The sequence below is a fragment of the Gobius niger genome, assembly GCF_951799975.1.
Source record: "Gobius niger genome assembly, chromosome: 18".
Taxonomy (NCBI): Eukaryota; Metazoa; Chordata; class Actinopteri; order Gobiiformes; family Gobiidae; genus Gobius; species Gobius niger.
Window position 1 is genome coordinate 29,392,257 of NC_136869.1, and position 20,829 is coordinate 29,413,085.

At 43.6% G+C, this 20,829-nt stretch overlaps 1 protein-coding gene across 1 annotated transcript; it reads right to left on the bottom strand.

Moving 5' to 3' along the window:
• Nucleotides 1-6,662: 6,662 nt before the first annotated feature.
• f3a (coagulation factor III, tissue factor a) lies at nucleotides 6,663-20,211 on the bottom strand. The gene is made up of 6 exons (XM_079576484.1): nucleotides 20,109-20,211; nucleotides 17,882-17,993; nucleotides 9,626-9,819; nucleotides 8,659-8,840; nucleotides 7,860-8,028; nucleotides 6,663-6,949 (listed from the first exon to the last, which is right to left on the bottom strand). The coding sequence occupies exons 1-6, from the start codon at nucleotides 20,161-20,163 to the stop codon at nucleotides 6,807-6,809; spliced, it is 855 nt and encodes a 284-aa protein (XP_079432610.1). The 5' UTR covers nucleotides 20,164-20,211; the 3' UTR covers nucleotides 6,663-6,806.
• Nucleotides 20,212-20,829: the final 618 nt, after the last annotated feature.

Below are 20,829 nucleotides of genomic sequence, written 5' to 3' on the forward strand. Positions count from 1 at the left end.
GCTGCAGGTGCAGCGTCGAAGTCAGAAGCCTCAAGCCTGTCAATCACAGACCCAGGCCCCTCCCACCCCTCACCCCTCCCGCGTGCCCCTTAGTCCTCCAGGCAACGCCCCCTTTCTGTTGAGATTTTCAAATCTGAGGCTGAGGCTCTGGAAGGAGGGGTTAGTAGTTCTTTAACTAACGATAATGTCACGGACGGAGAAAAAGAAGCGCGTTTGGCTACGAGGACGAGGAGTTTATATTCAACCCTTTTCAGGAAGAGGCCACTCAGCTGTTTTTTTCTCCGGGATTCAGCGACTATCAGCCAAAATATTGTTTTTCTGTGACTGTCTCTGATGGATGTTTGGTGAACCTTTGCCAGAATCAAAGTGGATGAACTTTTATAACCAACGCGAGTCCCATAATGTAAACAGCGATGGAACAGAGGGTGAGTCAATCCAAACGCGTGTTAGCTTGTGTGTTAGCCATTTATGAAGCTGTGTTGCAGATGTCAACTCCGTATAACTGCATCGTGAAGTGACTTCACTTATTGCTGTTTATTTATATTACGGTAAAGTTGTATGTGCGGAGAGAGGGGGCGGAGTTAACTGAATCGAAGCGTTGTGTCTTCCGGGTTTGAAAAATACCTCCAGAAAACACTTATATTTATCACAAAAATGAGTGCTCCATAATGGTAGAGGTACAATATATCATATAAATGCCTATACTTAACTTTGGAATGGCTAAAATAGCATGATATAGCCCCTTTAAATTATTTATTTACTAGCTGAGACCCGGCCTTTGGCCGGGCCTCGCTAGTCTCCACATTAGATATTCTGAGATTGTGAGTGATTACAAAGAAATGTCCAAGCCGTCACACAGTTCAGCTGTAGACCAGTGGTTCCCAACCCATTCCAAAAACTATGGCCACTACAAATGTGTAAAATAAAGAATGCTAAAAATAATTTCAAACAAACTGCAATTGGAGTGTTTGATGCACCCGTACTACTTTCTTATAAACTACAACCACAATATGTTCGCTAAACTCAGGGAATAGAATTCAAGAGACAGTGGAATAATTATGGATAAATATTAGGGGTTCAGCTCCAACGGTCGGTTCACGGTGCAGGACCCGCGGTTTGGTGCATCACGGTAGTGTACAATCAAAAAAGTAATAAGTTGGTTTTGAACTGAAATAGCCTAATGATCGTTGTTAGACAGTATTTATAACCTTACAATAAAATTGGCAATGCTTTCAAAGCTGCTTTAGAATAAAATGTACCTCTGGGCTCACAATACGTGAAAGCAAATAGAAAACAAATGGTACAGCAGCAAAGTGAAAAAAAAAGAAAAAAACTACGCAGTGCAGGCCATGCGCTCGTTAAGTGGTAGTTTCATTTTCGCTTTTACTCAGACAAAGCTTTGGAGACGGCATATGGCCAGGATTGGATCGTACGCATGTGTCTGCGCCTCTGACATTACGCAGCGCTGGATCCATAATGAACCACAGCCTCGGTCACTGCAGGAGAGACTTAAACAAAGACACGCAGATGTCATGTGTGTTGGAGGATGTAACTGTACCTGTGCGGAGCGTCTACAGCTGCAGTTTAGGGTGAGTGACGATGACACACATCGTCCTGTTTGGATGAGCGCGCGCACACATGCACACACACGCACGCACACGTACGCACACACACACACACATACACACACGCACACATCGCCCTTTTTGGATGCGCGCGCGCACACATGCACACACACGCACGCACACGTACGCACACACACACACATACCCACACACACATGCACACATCGCCCTGTTTGGATGCGCACACGCACGGCAGTCAGATGTCGTGCAGTCGCGGTTTTGTGATGGCGGGTTGTCCTCGGACAGCAGCACCGCGGTCCATATGGACCCGTGGTCAATGCCCGCGGCCTGTGGGACCGTCACGTGGGGGCCGGCCGCGGATGTAATAATACGCACATCAGCCCAACCACGCACACACTCACTACTCTCGCCAGGCTTCCTGGTGTTCCCAAACGGTCTCCCATCCCAGTCCTAACCAGGCCCTTCCCTGCTTAGCTTCAAAGTCGGTATGGGAAATAAATATGGCGTCGCCCATGGCGGCGTTCATTGAGATTGCGTTTTATATTATAGATTACTCGTAATAAAGCATTGAATCAACATTAATTTTTCAACCTCAACCAAAAGTCAACCATCTGACCTTAAATCAATGTTGAAACAATGTCCTTTTGCTATCTGGGGTGTAACCTGGGCACTGTTTTAGGTTTTAACCTGTAGCCTCTGGGACATGTTCTAAAAATAAAACTGTTGGGGGAAAAATGCATTTACAAATTGACTAGGTCTACGTAGCCTATAAGCCTATGTGTTTATAACAAAGTAATTACATATTTAACAAGTAATTACATTTCTCCATTATTTGTGAGATCAATATACTCTTATGTCATTATTTTAAAAGTATATGAAACACTATAACTGCAAAAACATCAAACTTATAGCATTTTAAATATGAATTGATTGTTCCATAGATACAGCTATTATGCAGTGCGTTTAGATGTTATATCTTAAAAATAATGTGAAGTATTAGCATTCACTAAATGATGGGCACGTTTATTGTATGCTAATGTTTACTTACCGTCGCAATTTAGACTTGTGGCAACTGAGCGCCATGCCTGCATATTCTTCACGTTGTCTTTGTAAAGTTTGTGTTGAGCATCGTAAAGTGTGCTGTACTTCTCCACTTCGACAATCAACTTTTCGTCGTCCATCACAAACACAAGGATGCTGCGTGTTGTGAACTTCGAAAAATCAACAGAAAACTTATTTTGACAGGGTGTCGGAAGTTTACTTTGAAAGACTGTACCATTTTCCCGTCTAAAATTCCAGAATTTAGGCGCAGCCTCGCGTCAATACGCCCGTCCGACGCGCGTATAACAAGGCTAGTGTAAATATCATGATAGGTTAGAGTGGAAACAGTGACGCGCGTATAACAAGGCTAGTGTAAATATCATGACAGGTTAGAGTGGAAACAGTGACGCGCGTGTAACAAGGCTAGTGTAAATATCATGATAGGTTAGAGTGGAAACAGTGACGCGCGTGTATAACAAGGCTAGTGTAAATATCATGATAGGTTAGAGTGGAAACAGTGACGCGCATGTAACAAGGCTAGTGTAAATATCATGATAGGTGAGAGTGGAAACAGTGACGCGCGTGTAACAAGGCTAGTGTAAATATCATGATAGGTTAGAGTGGAAACAGTGACGCGCATGTAACAAGGCTAGTGTAAATATCATGATAGGTGAGAGTGGAAACAGTGACGCGCGTGTAACAAGGCTAGTGTAAATATCATGATAGGTGAGAGTGGAAACAGTGACGCGCGTGTAACAAGGCTAGTGTAAATATCATGATAGGTGAGAGTGGAAACAGTGACGCGCGTGTAACAAGGCTAGTGTAAATATCATGACAGGTGAGAGTGGAAACAGTGACGCGCGTGTAACAAGGCTAGTGTAAATATCATGATAGGTTAGAGTGGAAACAGTGACGAGCGTGTAACAAGGCTAGTGTAAATATCATGATAGGTGAGAGTGGAAACAGTGACGCGCGTGTAACAAGGCTAGTGTAAATATCATGATAGGTGAGAGTGGAAACAGTGACGCGCGTGTAACAAGGCTGGTGTAAATATCATGACAGGTGAGAGTGGAAACAGTGACGCGCGTGTAACAAGGCTAGTGTAAATATCATGATAGGTGAGAGTGGAAACAGTGACGCGCGTGTATAACAAGGCTAGTGTAAATATCATGATAGGTTAGAGTGGAAACAGTGACGTGCGTGTAACAAGGCTAGTGTAAATATCATGATAGGTGAGAGTGGAAACAGTGACGCGCGTGTAACAAGGCTAGTGTAAATATCATGATAGGTGAGAGTGGAAACAGTGACGCGCGTGTAACAAGGCTAGTGTAAATATCATGATAGGTGAGAGTGGAAACAGTGACGTGCGTGTAACAAGGCTAGTGTAAATATCATGATAGGTGAGAGTGGAAACAGTGACGCGCGTGTAACAAGGCTAGTGTAAATATCATGATAGGTGAGAGTGGAAACAGTGACGCGCGTGTAACAAGGCTGGTGTAAATATCATGACAGGTGAGAGTGGAAACAGTGACGCGCGTGTAACAAGGCTAGTGTAAATATCATGATAGGTGAGAGTGGAAACAGTGACGCGCGTGTATAACAAGGCTAGTGTAAATATCATGATAGGTTAGAGTGGAAACAGTGACGTGCGTGTAACAAGGCTAGTGTAAATATCATGATAGGTGAGAGTGGAAACAGTGACGCGCGTGTAACAAGGCTAGTGTAAATATCATGACAGGTGAGAGTGGAAACAGTGACGCGCGTGTAACAAGGCTAGTGTAAATATCATGATAGGTGAGAGTGGAAACAGTGACGCGCGTGTAACAAGGCTAGTGTAAATATCATGATAGGTGAGAGTGGAAACAGTGACGCGCGTGTAACAAGGCTAGTGTAAATATCATGATAGGTTAGAGTGGAAACAGTGACGCGCGTGTAACAAGGCTAGTGTAAATATCATGATAGGTGAGAGTGGAAACAGTGACGCGCGTGTAACATGGCTAGTGTAAATATCATGATAGGTTAGAGTGGAAACAGTGACGCGCGTGTAACAAGGCTAGTGTAAATATCATGATAGGTTAGAGTGGAAACAGTGACGCGCGTGTAACATGGCTAGTGTAAATATCATGATAGGTTAGAGTGGAAACAGTGACGTGCGTGTGCTGCGCTACCACGCTTACGCGCTGTCATTCCTCTGGGGTAAATTGGGCGTAACAAGGAGGTTTTAAAAGTAGTGACTAGTGGAAAGATAAGCCATGTGCGTGAGCTTTGCATTGCATTATGATTTGTTAATGTTGTGTATGGTCAACCTAAAGAGTCAACATGCGACTTCACATATTGACTCTGAAAGACGACCATGAAGGTAAAAATACCCATTTAGTCACATTTTGACTAAAAAGGTAAAAAATTAGGTATAGCACCTTTAACTTTTTAACTCCCACCTGAACCGAGCATGTTTTCTCCCGTTTGGCATTACCCAAATTGAACAAAAAGCATCAACATAGTGAAAGCGAGGATGTAAACGCAACCAAAGAGCAACTAAAACATGATAAAGAAAAGCGATGAAAAAATGACAAAAACACAAGTGGGACAAAAATGACAAAAATGAATATGAAAACGCAATAAAAAAGCCACAAAAGAGCGACAAAGATTGGGACAAAAAGCAATGACAAAAAAACATCTCATAGTGACAACAAGGCACGTGGAAAAAGATCAGTTTAGATGAGTTTCGTAGGTCTTAGCTTTCAAATGAGGAGTTACTCTGGCCTATAGGCTGAAAGGTTAAAGAAGTTAAGAATGTAGTGTGGTCTAAAAGTACTTCCTTCACACCTGTTTAGATGAGTGCAGGAATGATCAAATGAAGTTGACCCATCACAGATTATTTTGTGTTTTTCAATGATTTTATTCCATCAGTGCAGATCAGAAACATAAACTACTCTGTGATAAAAAATAATAAATTAATACAAAAATAGATTTCCCACAGTGTTCCCAAAGTAATAAATAACTCGAGCTAGTGTTTGTAAAGCCTTCAGTGGACAGGACATCCACAGGCACAGCACACTCGGACATGAGGCGACAGCAGAGTGACCCAGAGTGACCCAGAGTGAGCCAGAGTGATCCAGAGTGAGCCAGAGTGACCCAGAGTGACCCAGAGTGACCCAGAGTGATCCACTTGAACAGACAGGGGGCAGTGTTGCAGCTCTGAACTGCACATTTACAGTGAACGTATCAAAATACAGCAGAACAAAGTATACTAAACAATAGGCAGATCAGTGCAGCAGCTGTAAGAAACCATACAAGAGTGGGGTCAGGAGCAGCGCAGACGGTCAGTTAGGTCACTACTGTGAGGATAGGGGAGCATTATCCCAAATGTTTGTGGAGCTTACGGCCATGTTGCTTTCTCAGTCAAATACTTAAGTCTTTAGTCTGTCATGTCTGATCAAAGATCCCGTTCCAGCTGAGGCTACAGCAGGAGCTGACCTCCACTGAGACAAAGACTACAGTGTAGGGGCTTTGAGAAACTTGTCAACACAGGCTTGTAAAGTGCTTGTAAGCTAAGGCTGGGTATTGATTCTTATTTCCCAAATCGATTTGATTTGATTCAATTCAATTCACAAAGGCCCGATTCGATTAACGATTCGACTGATTTCTATTCTGTTCAGGATATCACGCAAAACCAATTTTACTTGGATATGGAAGACGTACTTAGAAGGATTAATGCTACAAAGAGTAGAAACTAACTCTAACTTTAGTAAAAATAAGAATATTTACATTAAGAATTGTTGCCATAATCATAGCCAATGGCTGCCACCATAAGCCAGATAAGTACCAGGAGGTACAGGGAGGCAGTCATTAAAGTCCACAGTCCTATGTCTGAGTCCATGCCCTCTTTGACTCTTGCATTGGCAGCCATGTTACCCCAGGGCAGCTGTGGCTACGTATGTACATTCGCACTTTGTGTAAAGCTCCTCCCCCTTTCACTATGCCAGTGCCCCTGTAAGTGTGATCAGCAGCATTCGTGTGGTGAGTCCAGACAGAAACATACAGTACAAAGCTAAAGGAGCACAGCAGACAGTACCAGAGGGCCAGCCCTGGGTTAGTGTAGTCCATAGAAACAAGTCTCCAGGGTGACCATAGTGCAGTTTCATGGAAACTAGAGTCCGTGAAAGCAGCACGGTGCCTTCACAGTACGTTCTGAGCCTGTGCCTTTTCCGTCCTCTGCTGTTTCTTCTTTCTTCTGCAGCAGATCACAATGACTGCAATAAGCCCTGCCACCAGCAGGAGGGGCAAGAGGACAGCTCCAGCAATGACCACCACGGAGTATTCTGTCAACACAGAGTAAAGAGTGTTTCAAAACCATATTTGATATTTCAATCAAATTGGTTACTGTAGCTAAGGGGCCTAGGGGCCCCTGGGACATGTGCACCACATGGTGCTGACCGTATAACTTCACTTAAAGGACTAAGAGCACCACTTTCCAAGTGCTTCTTGTCAAATAAATCTCCAGATGATTTGCTAAAAATTGGACAACTATCAAAGAATTGTATTTGTGGACGAATAAACAAGGAAAAACAAACTATGACTACAGAATTTCTGGGTTAATTTTAATTAGAACATTTTTGAACAACGTACTACAATTAGAACAGGAGGGCTGAGATTTTGAATAAATATGAGTGATTATATAAACAGCGGTGACTCCTCAAATACTGAAAACATTGACTAGAATTCTCTGGTTGTAGTCTACTACTACACTGATGCTAGAGTTTGGGGACAGAGGAGAAAACATCCCTCAGGTCTGTCCGTGTTTGCTGAGCTCAGCTCAGAGGGAGTGCTACTTCAACATTCCACAAACATGATTAAAAAGAGAGTAGAAGTTTGACTTGGCACATTCCAATTCCCAAATAGCCTCACTAAGTTAAGTGTTGTTTCATGAGATTTCATGAGACCAATCTCAATATATGGACTACTTGTAAAATCTGCCCTGGAGGAGCTGGTCATAACCTGCTGTTCCAATAATCACATATCTTTGGCACCTACAGGTAGTTACTGAAAATGTCAAATACCTAAAAATACACCACAATGCTTTAATAAGTTGTTTATACATTTGAAATGAAAACGTTCACGAGTCAGCATTATTTTTGAACTTGAGATGTGATTGTCTCTTCCACTCATTTCTCAAACCATCTCTTCTCTTTGAAAACCCGTATTCTTTTCTAATTAGGGTAGAGTACTCACGGTCGAGGAGGGAGGGGTCCCGCTGAGGCGTGCACTGGGTCTGGCTGAGCTCCCCCAGCTGTGAGTGGGGCTCCCGGGAGCGGACTAGAGCCTGCAGCTGGAAACAGTAGCTCTGCCCCCGGTCCAGACCCTTCAGCTCCAGCAGGTTGGACCGAGACGTGGCTTTTTTCTGAAACACAGGAGGAATGAGGCTTCAGTGCTGGGGTGTCCTGGCTCAGTCAGTGCGCCCGCCGCACAGATGGGAGGTTAGCGCCCCCTTTGGGTCAAACAGAAGCTCTCAGATCATTCACAGAGAGGACGTTTAGTGCTTATACAGATTGTGTTCAGCATGTTCAGAACCAACAGAAAGTGCATGTAAAATGTCAGTTATCAAGCCTAGATATGTAGAAAGTCTTTGGAGAGCGACTGATTGGAGATGTTGTTCCACTGGGAATTGGAATTTGGAGCAAACGGCCCAACAGTTGAGTCACTTTGTCTGCACATGTGTGTTCTTTTCTCCCGTCTTTAGCCGCTGTTGTCTACCACAAAGGAAATAACCATATTTGGTCACACAGCCTTTTGTGCTACACGTGGACACTAAATATTCAGTATTTGTGAATGAATAAGTATGGGAAGCCGACCATTGTGGCGCGATGTTATGTTAGTTTTTTATACTCTGACACTTTAAGACATCTTGGTTTTAATGTCAGATCTGAATGAAGCCAGTGATCTGATGTGTCGTGAGTGAGACTGGAGAAAGGATGTGAGAGTGTGTAGTTGAAGGAGTGTTGCCCGTAGTGGAAGGAGGGCCTGGCAGTACCTTGCCGGTGCTCTTGTTCCTCCAGTAGGTGACCTTGTACTCCAGCTCCTCTCCGAACACGTCTCTGATGGTGAGCTGCTGTCCGTCTTTGAAGGCAGCGGTCAGGGGGTCGGTGATGTGGACTGTGGTGGTGCTCTGGTCCGGAGCCACCTCCAGCTTAAAGGACGGGCTCAGGATCACCGCTGGAACACACAAGTCCACAGTTCATCAGCACAGCGTGGGACCTTTCCTCAAACTAAACTAAATTGCTGACTTTACTGCTGATTCTTGTTTAAAAACATGTAACCCTACAGTTACTGTAACTTGAAGTCTTTCGTATCCCATACACTCTAAAGCTCCTGAAGTAGTCCTTGCTCCCCCGGCATAAGTACACTAAACGATATTTGTATGGAGATATGCTTATGGCATATGTCAGGAGAATAAGATTTTTGAATGCAGTGTATATTTGTATCATACTTCAAACATACTGTAGGTAGTTGGATGATGAACAGAATTGAACTTGTGAACTGTTAGCTAATATAGAAACTCCTGTACTTATACTTTGTGTACAATGGCCAGTTTAGCATGTATTTGAATCTTCTTTATTAAAGGCCCTATACTGTGTAAAAGTAGTAATTTATGAGAGAGAAAAAAAACAGCTTATTCAAAAGTGGATGTGTCCAGTTTGCATTGTATTATGATTTGTTGATGTGACATAAGGGTCAGACGGTGACACTGAAGGACGGACGTGACGGTAAAACATATTTCATCAGATTGTGACTAAAAGGATATTTTGTCAAATATCCTTTTAAAGGATCCTTTAAAGGAACAACATTTGTTTTGTCATCCTTTACTACACTGTAAACAGGAAAACTCTGTGTATCTAGTTAGAAAGCGTTTGTAAGTAGAGAAGTGTGAAAGGAGGTGAGTCCGTCTGTGATGTGACTGTGAAGTGCACTGAAGCACTCAGTCTGTCAGGGATACGTACTGTCCTGGTCGGGGCAGAACTTCGGGGCCCTAGTGAAGGGGTACTCCATCGGCTCTGCGGGCACTCCCTCGGGGGGCTCGGACACCACGTACGCCGTGTAGCAGGCGGTCAGGTCGGACATGCTGCTGGACAGGTCGCACTGGGTCTGGGACGTCTTGATACAGTGGGGGTTCCTCTTCTGGTCCTGTCCCACCCTGCAACAAAGTCCCAGCACAGCACACGGTCAGACTGTGACAAACTCACAGCATCATCATCACCAAATCACAGTTTCACCTGTGCATGACACGCCCCGTCCAAGTGTTTCAAACTCACAGCATCATCATCACCAAATCACATTTTCACCTGTGCATGACACGCCCCGTCCAAGTGTTTCGCTTCCATTTGACAAGATCCTTTGTTAGGACCCGTCTACACCAAATAACTCTAGGCCTACTTTCTGTACTTAAAGGAACTTACTGCAGCTGACCCCTGCTGACAGGCCAGTCCCCTGCATGAACACTGACCCCTGCTGACAGGCCAGTCCCCTGCATGAACACTGACCCCTGCTGACAGACCAGTCCCCTGCATGAACACTGACCCCTGCTGACAGACCAGTCCCCTGCATGAACACTGACCCCTGCTGACAGGCCAGTCCCCTGCATGAACACTGACCCCTGCTGACAGGCCAGTCCCCTGCATGAACACTGACCCCTGCTGACAGGCCAGTCCCCTGCATGAACACTGACCCCTGCTGACAGGCCAGTCCCCTGCATGAACACTGACCCCTGCTGACAGACCAGTCCCCTGCATGAACACTGACCCCTGCTGACAGACCAGTCCCCTGCATGAACACTGACCCCTGCTGACAGGCCAGTCCCCTGCATGAACACTGACCCCTGCTGACAGACCAGTCCCCTGCATGAACACTGACCCCTGCTGACAGGCCAGTCCCCTGCATGAACACTGACCCCTGCTGACAGGCCAGTCCCCTGCATGAACACTGACCCCTGCTGACAGACCAGTCCCCTGCAAGAACACTGACCCCTGCTGACAGACCAGTCCCCTGCATGAACACTGACCCCTGCTGACAGACCAGTCCCCTGCATGAACACTGACCCCTGCTGACAGGCCAGTCCCCTGCATGAACACTGACCCCTGCTGACAGGCCAGTCCCCTGCATGAACACTGACCCCTGCTGACAGACCAGTCCCCTGCATGAACACTGACCCCTGCTGACAGACCAGTCCCCTGCATGAACACTGACCCCTGCTGACAGACCAGTCCCCTGCATGAACACTGACCCCTGCTGACAGACCAGTCCCCTGCATGAACACTGACCCCTGCTGACAGGCCAGTCCCCTGCATGAACACTGACCCCTGCTGACAGACCAGTCCCCTGCATGAACACTGACCCCTGCTGACAGACCCTTCTTTAGTTTGACCAGCTTCCAATACTTTCCAGGATACTTCTACACCAGTGCAGTAAAGAAAACACACAACTACACACTCCAATTACAACATGCACTTCACTTTGGTTTACTGCTAATCCACTCGCAACTGACTGACTCGGACGTGACGGCACCTTTATCCAGACGCTGACCGCAGTGTGACGCCTCAAACACGTGAGCTCAGGCTGAGGCCACCCACAGCACCCACAGCAGTCACAGCAGTCACAGCACCCACAGCACCCACAGCACCCACAGCAGTCACAGCACCCACGCACCCACAGCAGTCACCGCATGTGTGTGTGTGCCTGTGTGTGTGTGCGCGTGCGTGCGTGCGTGCGCGTGTGTGCGTGCGTGTGCGTCTGTGCGTGCGCGCGTGTATGTTCGTGTGCACGTGCGTGCATGAGTGTACGTGCGTGCGTGCGTGTGCGCATGTGTGCGTGTGTGTGTGTGTGTGTGTGTGTGTGCCCAAGGTGGGAATCGAACCCGGACCTTCTGGCTGTGAAGCACAAGCACTAACCGCTGTGCCACCGTGCCGCACATTAGTATGAAGTGAATAAGAATGTGAGTGAACCTGTAGCTCAGTATGACTGTATCTACTGCTGTAATACTACTGTAATACTGCTGTAATACTACTGTAATACTGCTGTAATACTGCTGTAATACTACTGTAATACTGCTGTAATACTGCTGTAATACTGCTGTAATACTGATGTAATAATACTGCTGTAATACTGCTGTAATACTGCTGTAATACTGCTGTAATACTGCTGTAATACTGCTGTAATACTGCTGTAATACTACTGCTGTAATACTACTGTATCTACTGCTGTAATACTACTGTAATACTGCTGTAATACTGCTGTAATACTGCTGTAATACTACTGCTGTAATACTACTGTATCTACTGCTGTAATACTACTGTAATACTGCTGTAATACTGCTGTAATACTGCTGTAATACTGCTGTAATACTACTGCTGTAATACTACTGTATCTACTGCTGTAATACTGCTGTAATAATACTGCTGTAATACTACTGTAATACTGCTGTAATAATACTGCTGTAATACTACTGTATCTACTGCTGTAATACTACTGTATCTACTGCTGTAATACTACTGTATCTACTGCTGTAATACTACTGTATCTACTGCTGTAATACTACTGTAATACTGCTGTAATACTGCTGTAATACTGCTGTAATACTGCTGTAATAATACTGCTGTAATACTGCTGTAATACTGCTGTAATAATACTGCTGTAATACTGCTCTATTAATACTGCTGTAATACTACTGTAATACTGCTGTAATACTACTGTATCTACTGCTGTAATACTACTGTATCTACTGCTGTAATACTACTGTATCTACTGCTGTAATACTACTGTAATACTCCTGTAATAATACTGCTGTAATACTACTGTAATACTGCTGTAATACTACTGCTGTAATACTACTGTAATACTACTGCTGTAATACTGCTGTAATACTGCTGTAATACTGCTGTAATACTGCTGTAATACTGCTGTAATAATACTGCTGTAATACTACTGTAATACTCCTGTAATAATACTGCTGTAATACTACTGTAATACTGCTGTAATACTACTGCTGTAATAATACTGCTGTAATACTACTGTAATAATACTGCTGTAATAATACTGCTGTATTAATACTGCTGTAATACTGCTGTAATACTGCTGTAATACTGCTGTAATAATACTGCTGTAATAATACTGCTCTATTAATACTGCTGTAATAATACTGCTGTAATAATACTGCTGTAATAATACTGCTGTAATAATACTGTTGTAATAATACTGCTCTATTAATACTGCTGTAATAACACTGCTGTAATAATACTGCTGTAATAATACTGCTGTAATAATACTGCTGTAATATTACTGCTGTAATAATACTGCTGTAATACTGCTGTAATAATACTGCTGTAATAATACTGTTGTAATAATACTGCTGTAATAATACTGCTGTAATAGTACTGCTGTAATAATACTGCTGTAATAATACTGCTGTAGTAATACTGCTGTAATACTGCTGTAATACTCCTGTAATATTACTGCTGTAATAATACTGCTGTAATAATACTGCTGTAATACTGCTGTAATAATACTGCTGTAATAATACTGCTCTATTAATACTGCTGTAATAATACTGCTGTAATAATACTGCTGTAATAATACTGCTCTATTAATACTGCTGTAATAATACTGCTGTAATAATACTGCTGTAATAATACTGCTGTAATAATACTGCTGTAATACTGCTGTAATACTCCTGTAATAATACTGCTGTAATAATACTCCTGTAATAATACTGCTGTAATAATACTGCTGTAATACTGCTGTCATAATACTGCTGTAATAATACTGCTGTAATAATACTGCTGTAATACTGCTGTAATACTCCTGTAATAATACTGCTGTAATAATACTGCTGTAATAATACTCCTGTAATATTACTGCTGTAATAATACTGCTGTAATAATACTGCTGTAATAATACTGTTGTAATAATACTGCTGTAATACTGCTGTAATAATACTGCTGTAATAATACTGTTGTAATAATACTGCTGTAATACTGCTGTAATAATACTGCTGTAATAATACTGCTGTATTAATACTTCTGTAGTAATACTCCTGTAATACTGCTGTAATAATACTCCTGTAATACTGCTGTAATAATACTGCTGTAATAATACTGCTGTAATAATACTGCTGTATTAATACTGCTGTAATAATACTGCTGTAATAATACTGCTGTAATAATACTGTTGTAATAATACTGCTGTAATAATACTGCTGTAATAATACTGCTGTAATAATACTGCTGTAATACTCCTGTAATAATACTGCTGTAATAATACTGCTGTAATAATACTCCTGTAATAATACTGCTGTAATACTGCTGTAATAATACTGCTGTAATAATACTGCTGTATTAATACTTCTGTAGTAATACTCCTGTAATACTGCTGTAATAATACTGCTGTAATAATACTGCTGTAATAATACTGCTGTATTAATACTGCTGTAATAATACTGCTGTAATAATACTCCTGTAATAATACTGCTGTAATACTGCTGTAATAATACTGCTGTATTAATACTGCTGTAGTAATACTCCTGTAATACTGCTGTAGTAATACTCCTGTAATACTGCTGTAATAATACTGCTGTAATAATACTGCTGTAATAATACTGCTGTATTAATACTGCTGTATTAATACTGCTGTAATAATACTCCTGTAATACTGCTGTAATAATACTGCTGTAATAATACTGCTGTAATAATACTGCTGTATTAATACTGCTGTAATAATACTGCTGTAATAATACTGCTGTATTAATACTGCTGTAGAAGAGCTGAGCAGCTCTCTCAGTGGCAGACTGAGACACCCTCAGTGCAGGACGGAGCGCTACCGCAAAGCCTTCATCCCCACTGCTGTCAGACTGTACAATAAGACTGTGAAGTAACGCCGACTGTAACAAGTGAATTTCTCCTTTGTGAGATTAATAAAGGTTTATCTTATCTTATCTTATCTTAATACTGCTGTAATAATACTCCTGTAATACTGCTGTAATAATACTGCTGTAATAATACTGCTGTAATAATACTGCTGTAATAATACTGCTGTATTAATACTGCTGTATTAATACTGCTGTAATAATACTCCTGTAATACTGCTGTAATAATACTGCTGTAGTAATACTGCTGTAATAATACTGCTGTAATAATACTGCTGTAATAATACTGCTGTAATACTGCTGTAATAATACTGCTGTAATAATACTGCTGTAATAATACTGCTGTAATAATACTGCTGTAATACTGCTGTAATAATACTGCTGTAATACTGCTGTAATAATACTGCTGTAATAATACTGCTGTAATAATACTGCTGTAATACTGCTGTAATAATACTGCTGTAATAATACTGCTGTAGTAATACTGCTGTAATAATACTGCTGTAGTAATACTGCTGTAATAATACTGCTATAATAATACTGCTGTAATAATACTGCTGTAATACTGCTGCAATAATACTGCTGTAGTAATACTGCTGTAATAATACTGCTGTAATACTGCTGTAATAATACTGCTGTAATAATACTGCTGTAGTAATACTGCTGTAATAATACTGCTGTAATAATACTGCTGTAGTAATACTGCTGTAATAATACTGCTGTAATAATACTGCTGTAGTAATACTGCTGTAATAATACTGCTGTAGTAATACTGCTGTAATAATACTGCTGTAATAATACTGCTGTCATTGAGGTGCTGTGATGATGTCATTTCCCTTGTGGACCAATAAAGTTTGATCATGATCAGCTAATCTGAGCACAGTCAGGCCAGCACTGATTTACCAGCACTACCAACAAAACAGCAGAGAAGCTGCACTGACTCTTGGCTTTCTCCAAAAAAAAAGTCACCCTCTCTCCCTTTCTTCTCTCTCTCACATTCTCTCCCGTCTCCCTCTTTCTTTCTCTTTCTCTCTCTCCTTCCCTCTCACTTTCTCTCTCTCCTCTCCCTCTCTCCCTTTCTCCTCTCTCTCACATTCTGTCTCTCTTCTCTCTCTCCTCTCCCTCTCACCCTTTCTCCCCTCTCTCACCTTCTCTCTCACTTTCTCTCTCTTCTCTCCCTCTCTCCCTTTCTCCTCTCTCTCACCTTCTGTCTCTCTTCTCTCTCTCCTCTCCCTCTCACCCTTTCTCCCCTCTCTCACCTTCTCTCTCACTTTCTCTCTCTCTCCTCTCCCTCTCTCCCTTTCTCCCCTCTCTCACCTTCTGTCTCTCTTCTCTCTCCTCTCCCTCTCTCCCTTTCTCCTCTCTCTCACCTTATCTCTCACTTTCTCTCTCTTCTCTCCCTCTCTCCCTTTCTCCTCGCTCTCACCTTCTCTCTCACTTTCTCTCTCTCCTCTCCCTTTCTCCCCTCTCTCACCTTCTGTCTCTCTTCTCTCTCCTCTCCCTCTCCCTTTCTCCTCTCTCTCACCTTATCTCTCTCTTCTCTCCCTCTCTCCCTTTCTCCTCGCTCTCACCTTCTCTCTCACTTTCTCTCTCTCCTCTCCCTCTCTCCCTTTCTCCTCTCTCTCACCTTCTGTCTCTCTTCTCTCCTCTCCCTCTCTCCCTTTCTCCTCTCTCTCACCTTATCTCTCACTTTCTCTCTCTCCTCTCCCTCTCTCACCTTATCTCTCACTTTCTCTCTCTTCTCTCCCTCTCTCCCTTTCTCCTCTCTCTCACCTTCTGTCTCTCTTCTCTCTCTCCTCTCCCTCTCACCCTCTCTCCCCTCTCTCACCTTCTCTCTCACTTTCTCTCTCTCCTCTCCCTTTCTCCTCTCTCTCACCTTCTGTCTCTCTTCTCTCTCTCCTCTCCCTCTCACCCTCTCTCCCCTCTCTCACCTTCTCTCTCACTTTCTCTCTCTCCTCTCCCTTTCTCCCTTTCTCCTCTCTCTCACCTTCTTTCTCTCTTCTCTCTCTCCTCTCCCTCTCTCCCTTTCTCCTCTCTCTCACCTTCTGTCTCTCTTCTCTCCTCTCCCTCTCTCCCTTTCTCCTCTCTCTCACCTTATCTCTCACTTTCTCTCTCTTCTCTCCCTCTCTCCCTTTCTCCTCGCTCTCACCTTCTCTCTCACTTTCTCTCTCTCCTCTCCCTTTCTCCCCTGTCTCACCTTCTGTCTCTCTTCTCTCTCTCTTCTCTCCCTCTCTCCCTTTCTCCTCTCTCTCACCTTCTCTCTCACTCTCTCTCTCTCCTCTCCCTCTCTCCCTTTCTCCCCTGTCTCACCTTCTCTCACTTTCTCTCCCTCTCTCCCTTTCTCCTCTCCCGCTCTGCCTTTCTCCCCTGTCTCACCTTCTGTCTCTCTTCTCTCTCTCTTCTCTCCCTCTCTCCCTTTCTCCTCTCTCTCACCTTCTCTCTCACTCTCTCTCTCTCCTCTCCCTCTCTCCCTTTCTCCCCTGTCTCACCTCTCTCACTTTCTCTCCCTCTCTCCCTTTCTCCCCTGTCTCACCTTCTCTCTCACTTTCTCTCCCTCTCTCCCTTTCTCCTCTCCCGCTCTCCCTTTCTCCCCTGTCTCACCTTCTCTCTCTCTTCTCTCCCTCTCTCCCTTTCTCCTCGCTCTCACCTTCTCTCTCCCTTTCTCTCTCTCCTCTCCCTTTCTCCCCTCTCTCACCTTCTGTCTCTCTTCTCTCCTCTCCCTCTCTCCCTTTCTCCTCTCTGTCACCTTATCTCTCTCTTTTTTCTCTCCTTCTCTTTGATCTCTTTATCACATTGGGACAGATTTACAGATTTCTCGTTGGGACAGGCTTTTAAGTGCGGCGCTTATCTCTGTTCCCAAGGTCAGTGTGCAGTTCCTCAGAGAGAGTCTCTGTCTGCACTGATCCATACAGTATAGTTCCATATACAGTTACACATGTAGTGACTATAGTGGCCACTGGGCTCAACACACAAATATAATTTATTAAATAAACCCCTTTAAACAATGAACATAAAAGCACAAACCAAATAGCAAAGTAAGTATAATAGAAATGTTGTCCTGTCTGTATGTGCTGTATGTCTTTGTCTATGTTTATTAGCTCATTTGTTTGTGCTGGTGTGTAGGGGTTGGTGGCTCCTCAGAGAAACAAGTGAATATAAGAAACTCTGTGTTATGAATGAATGTTGTTGTTGCGGTGAACAGTGGCTAATATTGTCCATAAATATGAAATCCATTATGACCTAAGTTTAGTGCACCACAGTGTCTGCTGTATCCTGCAGCACTGTAGAGGGACTACAGGGAGCAGAGGGAGAGTGTGGGGGTCGGGGTGACTCGGGTACTCACTGGGAGAACTCCACAGTGTAGGAGTAGTCGGCCGTTGGCGCAGGGCCCCAGGTCAGCACCGTTTTGAAGTTGGCGGACTTCCACGTGACGTTCTGGGCTGGAGGGAAGGCCGCTGCAGGACAGGAGCAGGACATGAGCACAAGAACACACCAAACGTTCACTCTGCGCACGAGGCTGCAGTTCACAGGCAAACCATACGAGGGCACAAGATCTCCTAGTTCTTCAGCAGCGTGATTAGACATGGAACTACACCATGGAACTACCATTAAAGTACTGCATTACTGCATATGATGATTTTCTTTTCTTTTACTTCACTACATGTTTGAGCAGACACCTGTACTTTCTACTCCACTTCTATGTGCACTCTTAATCCGTGCTTAAAGATGAACCAACTCCAAATTGCACTTTTATCATTTGCATTGGTTGTTTCTCGTGATGGAGCTGTGTTATAAGAGCTGGTCGACTGCAGCTACAGCAGCTTTTGGTTTTTGCTTTGGCACTTCGTATGGTCACATATTATTTCATACTAGGACTGAAACAACTAGTCGAGTAATCGACAACTAATCGATTATTGTTGAATCCTGTTCTAGTAAACACAGACTCAAATAGAGGAAAAATGACATGAATATGTTTTTTATTTTTGATGGAAGCCTACGTTGTTTTTAAAGTTAGCATGTACTGTTATATCTCTGTCTCACTAAGAGCCTCCAAAAACACATCCACATGTCCTTAAAGGAACTTTTCCTGATTTTTTTTTCTAATTATGGAATGATCTTTGTTTTGTCTTCCTTAAGTGCTTTTGTGGGGAAAACACTGTAGATCTAATTATAAAGCATTTGTATCAATTTCAGGAACTCGCAGGTTCGTTTTCTGGCATTCTTGTGAAAGTGACCATGAAAAGTGACCCTGCAAGTTGTGAAATGTGGAAGATGAGGGAGGAGTTTGTACCCCCACCAACATGTCTATTTACTGGCTACCTCTTTCATTTTTTTAGAAAACGAAAAAAAAAAGAAAAATCAGGTATAGGGCCTTTAAGGAACAAAACATACATACACCATTCACAGCCAACCTAATAATCGAAAAATAATTGTTAGTTGCAAGCCCTATTTCACACATTCAGCCCCAAAACTAAAACATGTATAATAGGTTCCCCTCTGGGGCCAGGACTCCCCTGAAAAAGTGATTCTTAATCTCTCCGGTCAAATAAAGGTCAAATAAAAATGTGTCTGTGATTCCAGCCGTGACAGACCTTTGTGAGCGTGTTCTGACGGTCCGTGACCGCATGTTGAAGACATGGGAGGAGTCAGGTCCGATTAGAGATTTACATCCATTTATTCAAACAGATAAGTTACAAAGTGTGCCTTTGTCACAGAGGTGATTCAGAGTACTAATACTTCAGAACAACATTACTCCATTAGAAGTTCAGAGTCGGTTAATACTCGACCACCAGCTTCTCTAAACGTTCACACAATGTTTGTCTAAATCACAAAGTATATTTGAAATAGGCCTGGAGGTCTTTCAATCACACCTGGCAAATATGTGAACAAACTATCCCTGACTTTTCCCTTCTGCGTTTGAAAATCCATGAGCAGCAACAATAATGGTCTGTTTAAAATGAAGAATGGTGCAGGGCGTAATGTACACACATGATTCTCTATGTTGGTGTTTATAAGAGTGTAAATACATCGATAACCTGTGCCACTGGCTCCCAGCCTTTTGGTCTGCGCCCCCTTGAGGCTTCACTCCAACGTGCAGTCATTCCTTACAACATGATCCAAATCCAAACATCATTAAAAGAACGTTCCTTATAAAACAATATTCTTTTTCTTAATAGAAATATTCTTTTTTGCAGATCAGAAATAGACTAATCGTAAGCACACCTGGAGTCCACGTACCCCTGGTTGGGAAACACCACAGGATTACCGCCACAGGAAGAGCTTGCATAAAGCTTGCATAACTTTCCTACAGAGACGAAGTTCCACATCTCTAAAGCTCCGTTATTGCCTCATGCCAGGTGCTCAAGGCTCATCCTTCAGCCCACACTCTGCGCTCCTGAAGCTCCAGGTCGTCTTGTCTCTAAGCAGTTATTCCGCCTACACTTGAGGAGAAATGAAGATGGAACATTCCTCGTCAGGCATGGCCTTTACCCAAATGTGAAAGCCAGTCCGGACACGTTCTCCCTGTGCTTTTGCAGTAGTTCATTCCAAAGATGTGAGCCAGGACTTACCCAAGGCTGTGGCCGCGCAGATGTGCAGCAGCGCGACGCTCGGGTTAATCCGCATGTTGGGCTCGTGCTCGTGCTCGTGCTCGTGCTGTATTCCCTTCACCGCTGGAGCTGATAGATTTGTGTCTTTCCGTGCGCACTGATGGACTTTATAAGCGTGCGCTCTGACCAAATAAGGAGTCTCCGCTGTGACGTGCAGAGGGGGGCGTGACGCGTGCCTGTGCCGCTGAGGTCACTCGTCTGGAGCTGAAAGAGACGTATTCTGCTTTTCCGAGGTTTACCGTTAAAGCGTGAGGCAACGGCCCGGACAGCGGCTCTGTGGCGCCTCTGGTGGAGGAGGAGCGTTTACATTCACACATGTTCTCAGCATGGGCATATTAAAGGGGGGGTATTATGCAAAATCGACTTTTTCAAGCTTTACATCATGTTATTAAGTCATTCCCTCATTAAAAACATGCCTGAAGTGTTGCCTTGGCACATTCACGTATTTTCGAGTAATCTGTAAAAACTCTGATGGCGGCCATTTTAGGGATAAAACGCCTGATTCCTTCAGGAAACGCCCTCGACCTCCAGGATACGCCTCCGACCTTTCGTCACCAGCCGAGTAACCAACCACTGCTCCTCAGCAGAACCCCCTCCCCGCAGTGTCTAGCCCTAAGATGTAAACAGAACCTCCTGAGAAAGCTAATGCTCAGCTAAACCTCGAGTCATCACGTGAAAACGA

Coding starts and splice junctions, on each gene's coding strand:
- f3a (XM_079576484.1), bottom strand. CDS start 20,163: ATGCGGATTAACCCGAGCGTCGCGCTGCTGCACATCTGCGCGGCCACA. Junction 8,841..9,625: donor GTTCTGCCCCGACCAGGACA/GTACGTATCCCT, acceptor TGTGTGTTCCAG/CGGTGATCCTGAGCCCGTCC. Junction 8,029..8,658: donor GGAACAAGAGCACCGGCAAG/GTACTGCCAGGC, acceptor CCTGTGTTTCAG/AAAAAAGCCACGTCTCGGTC.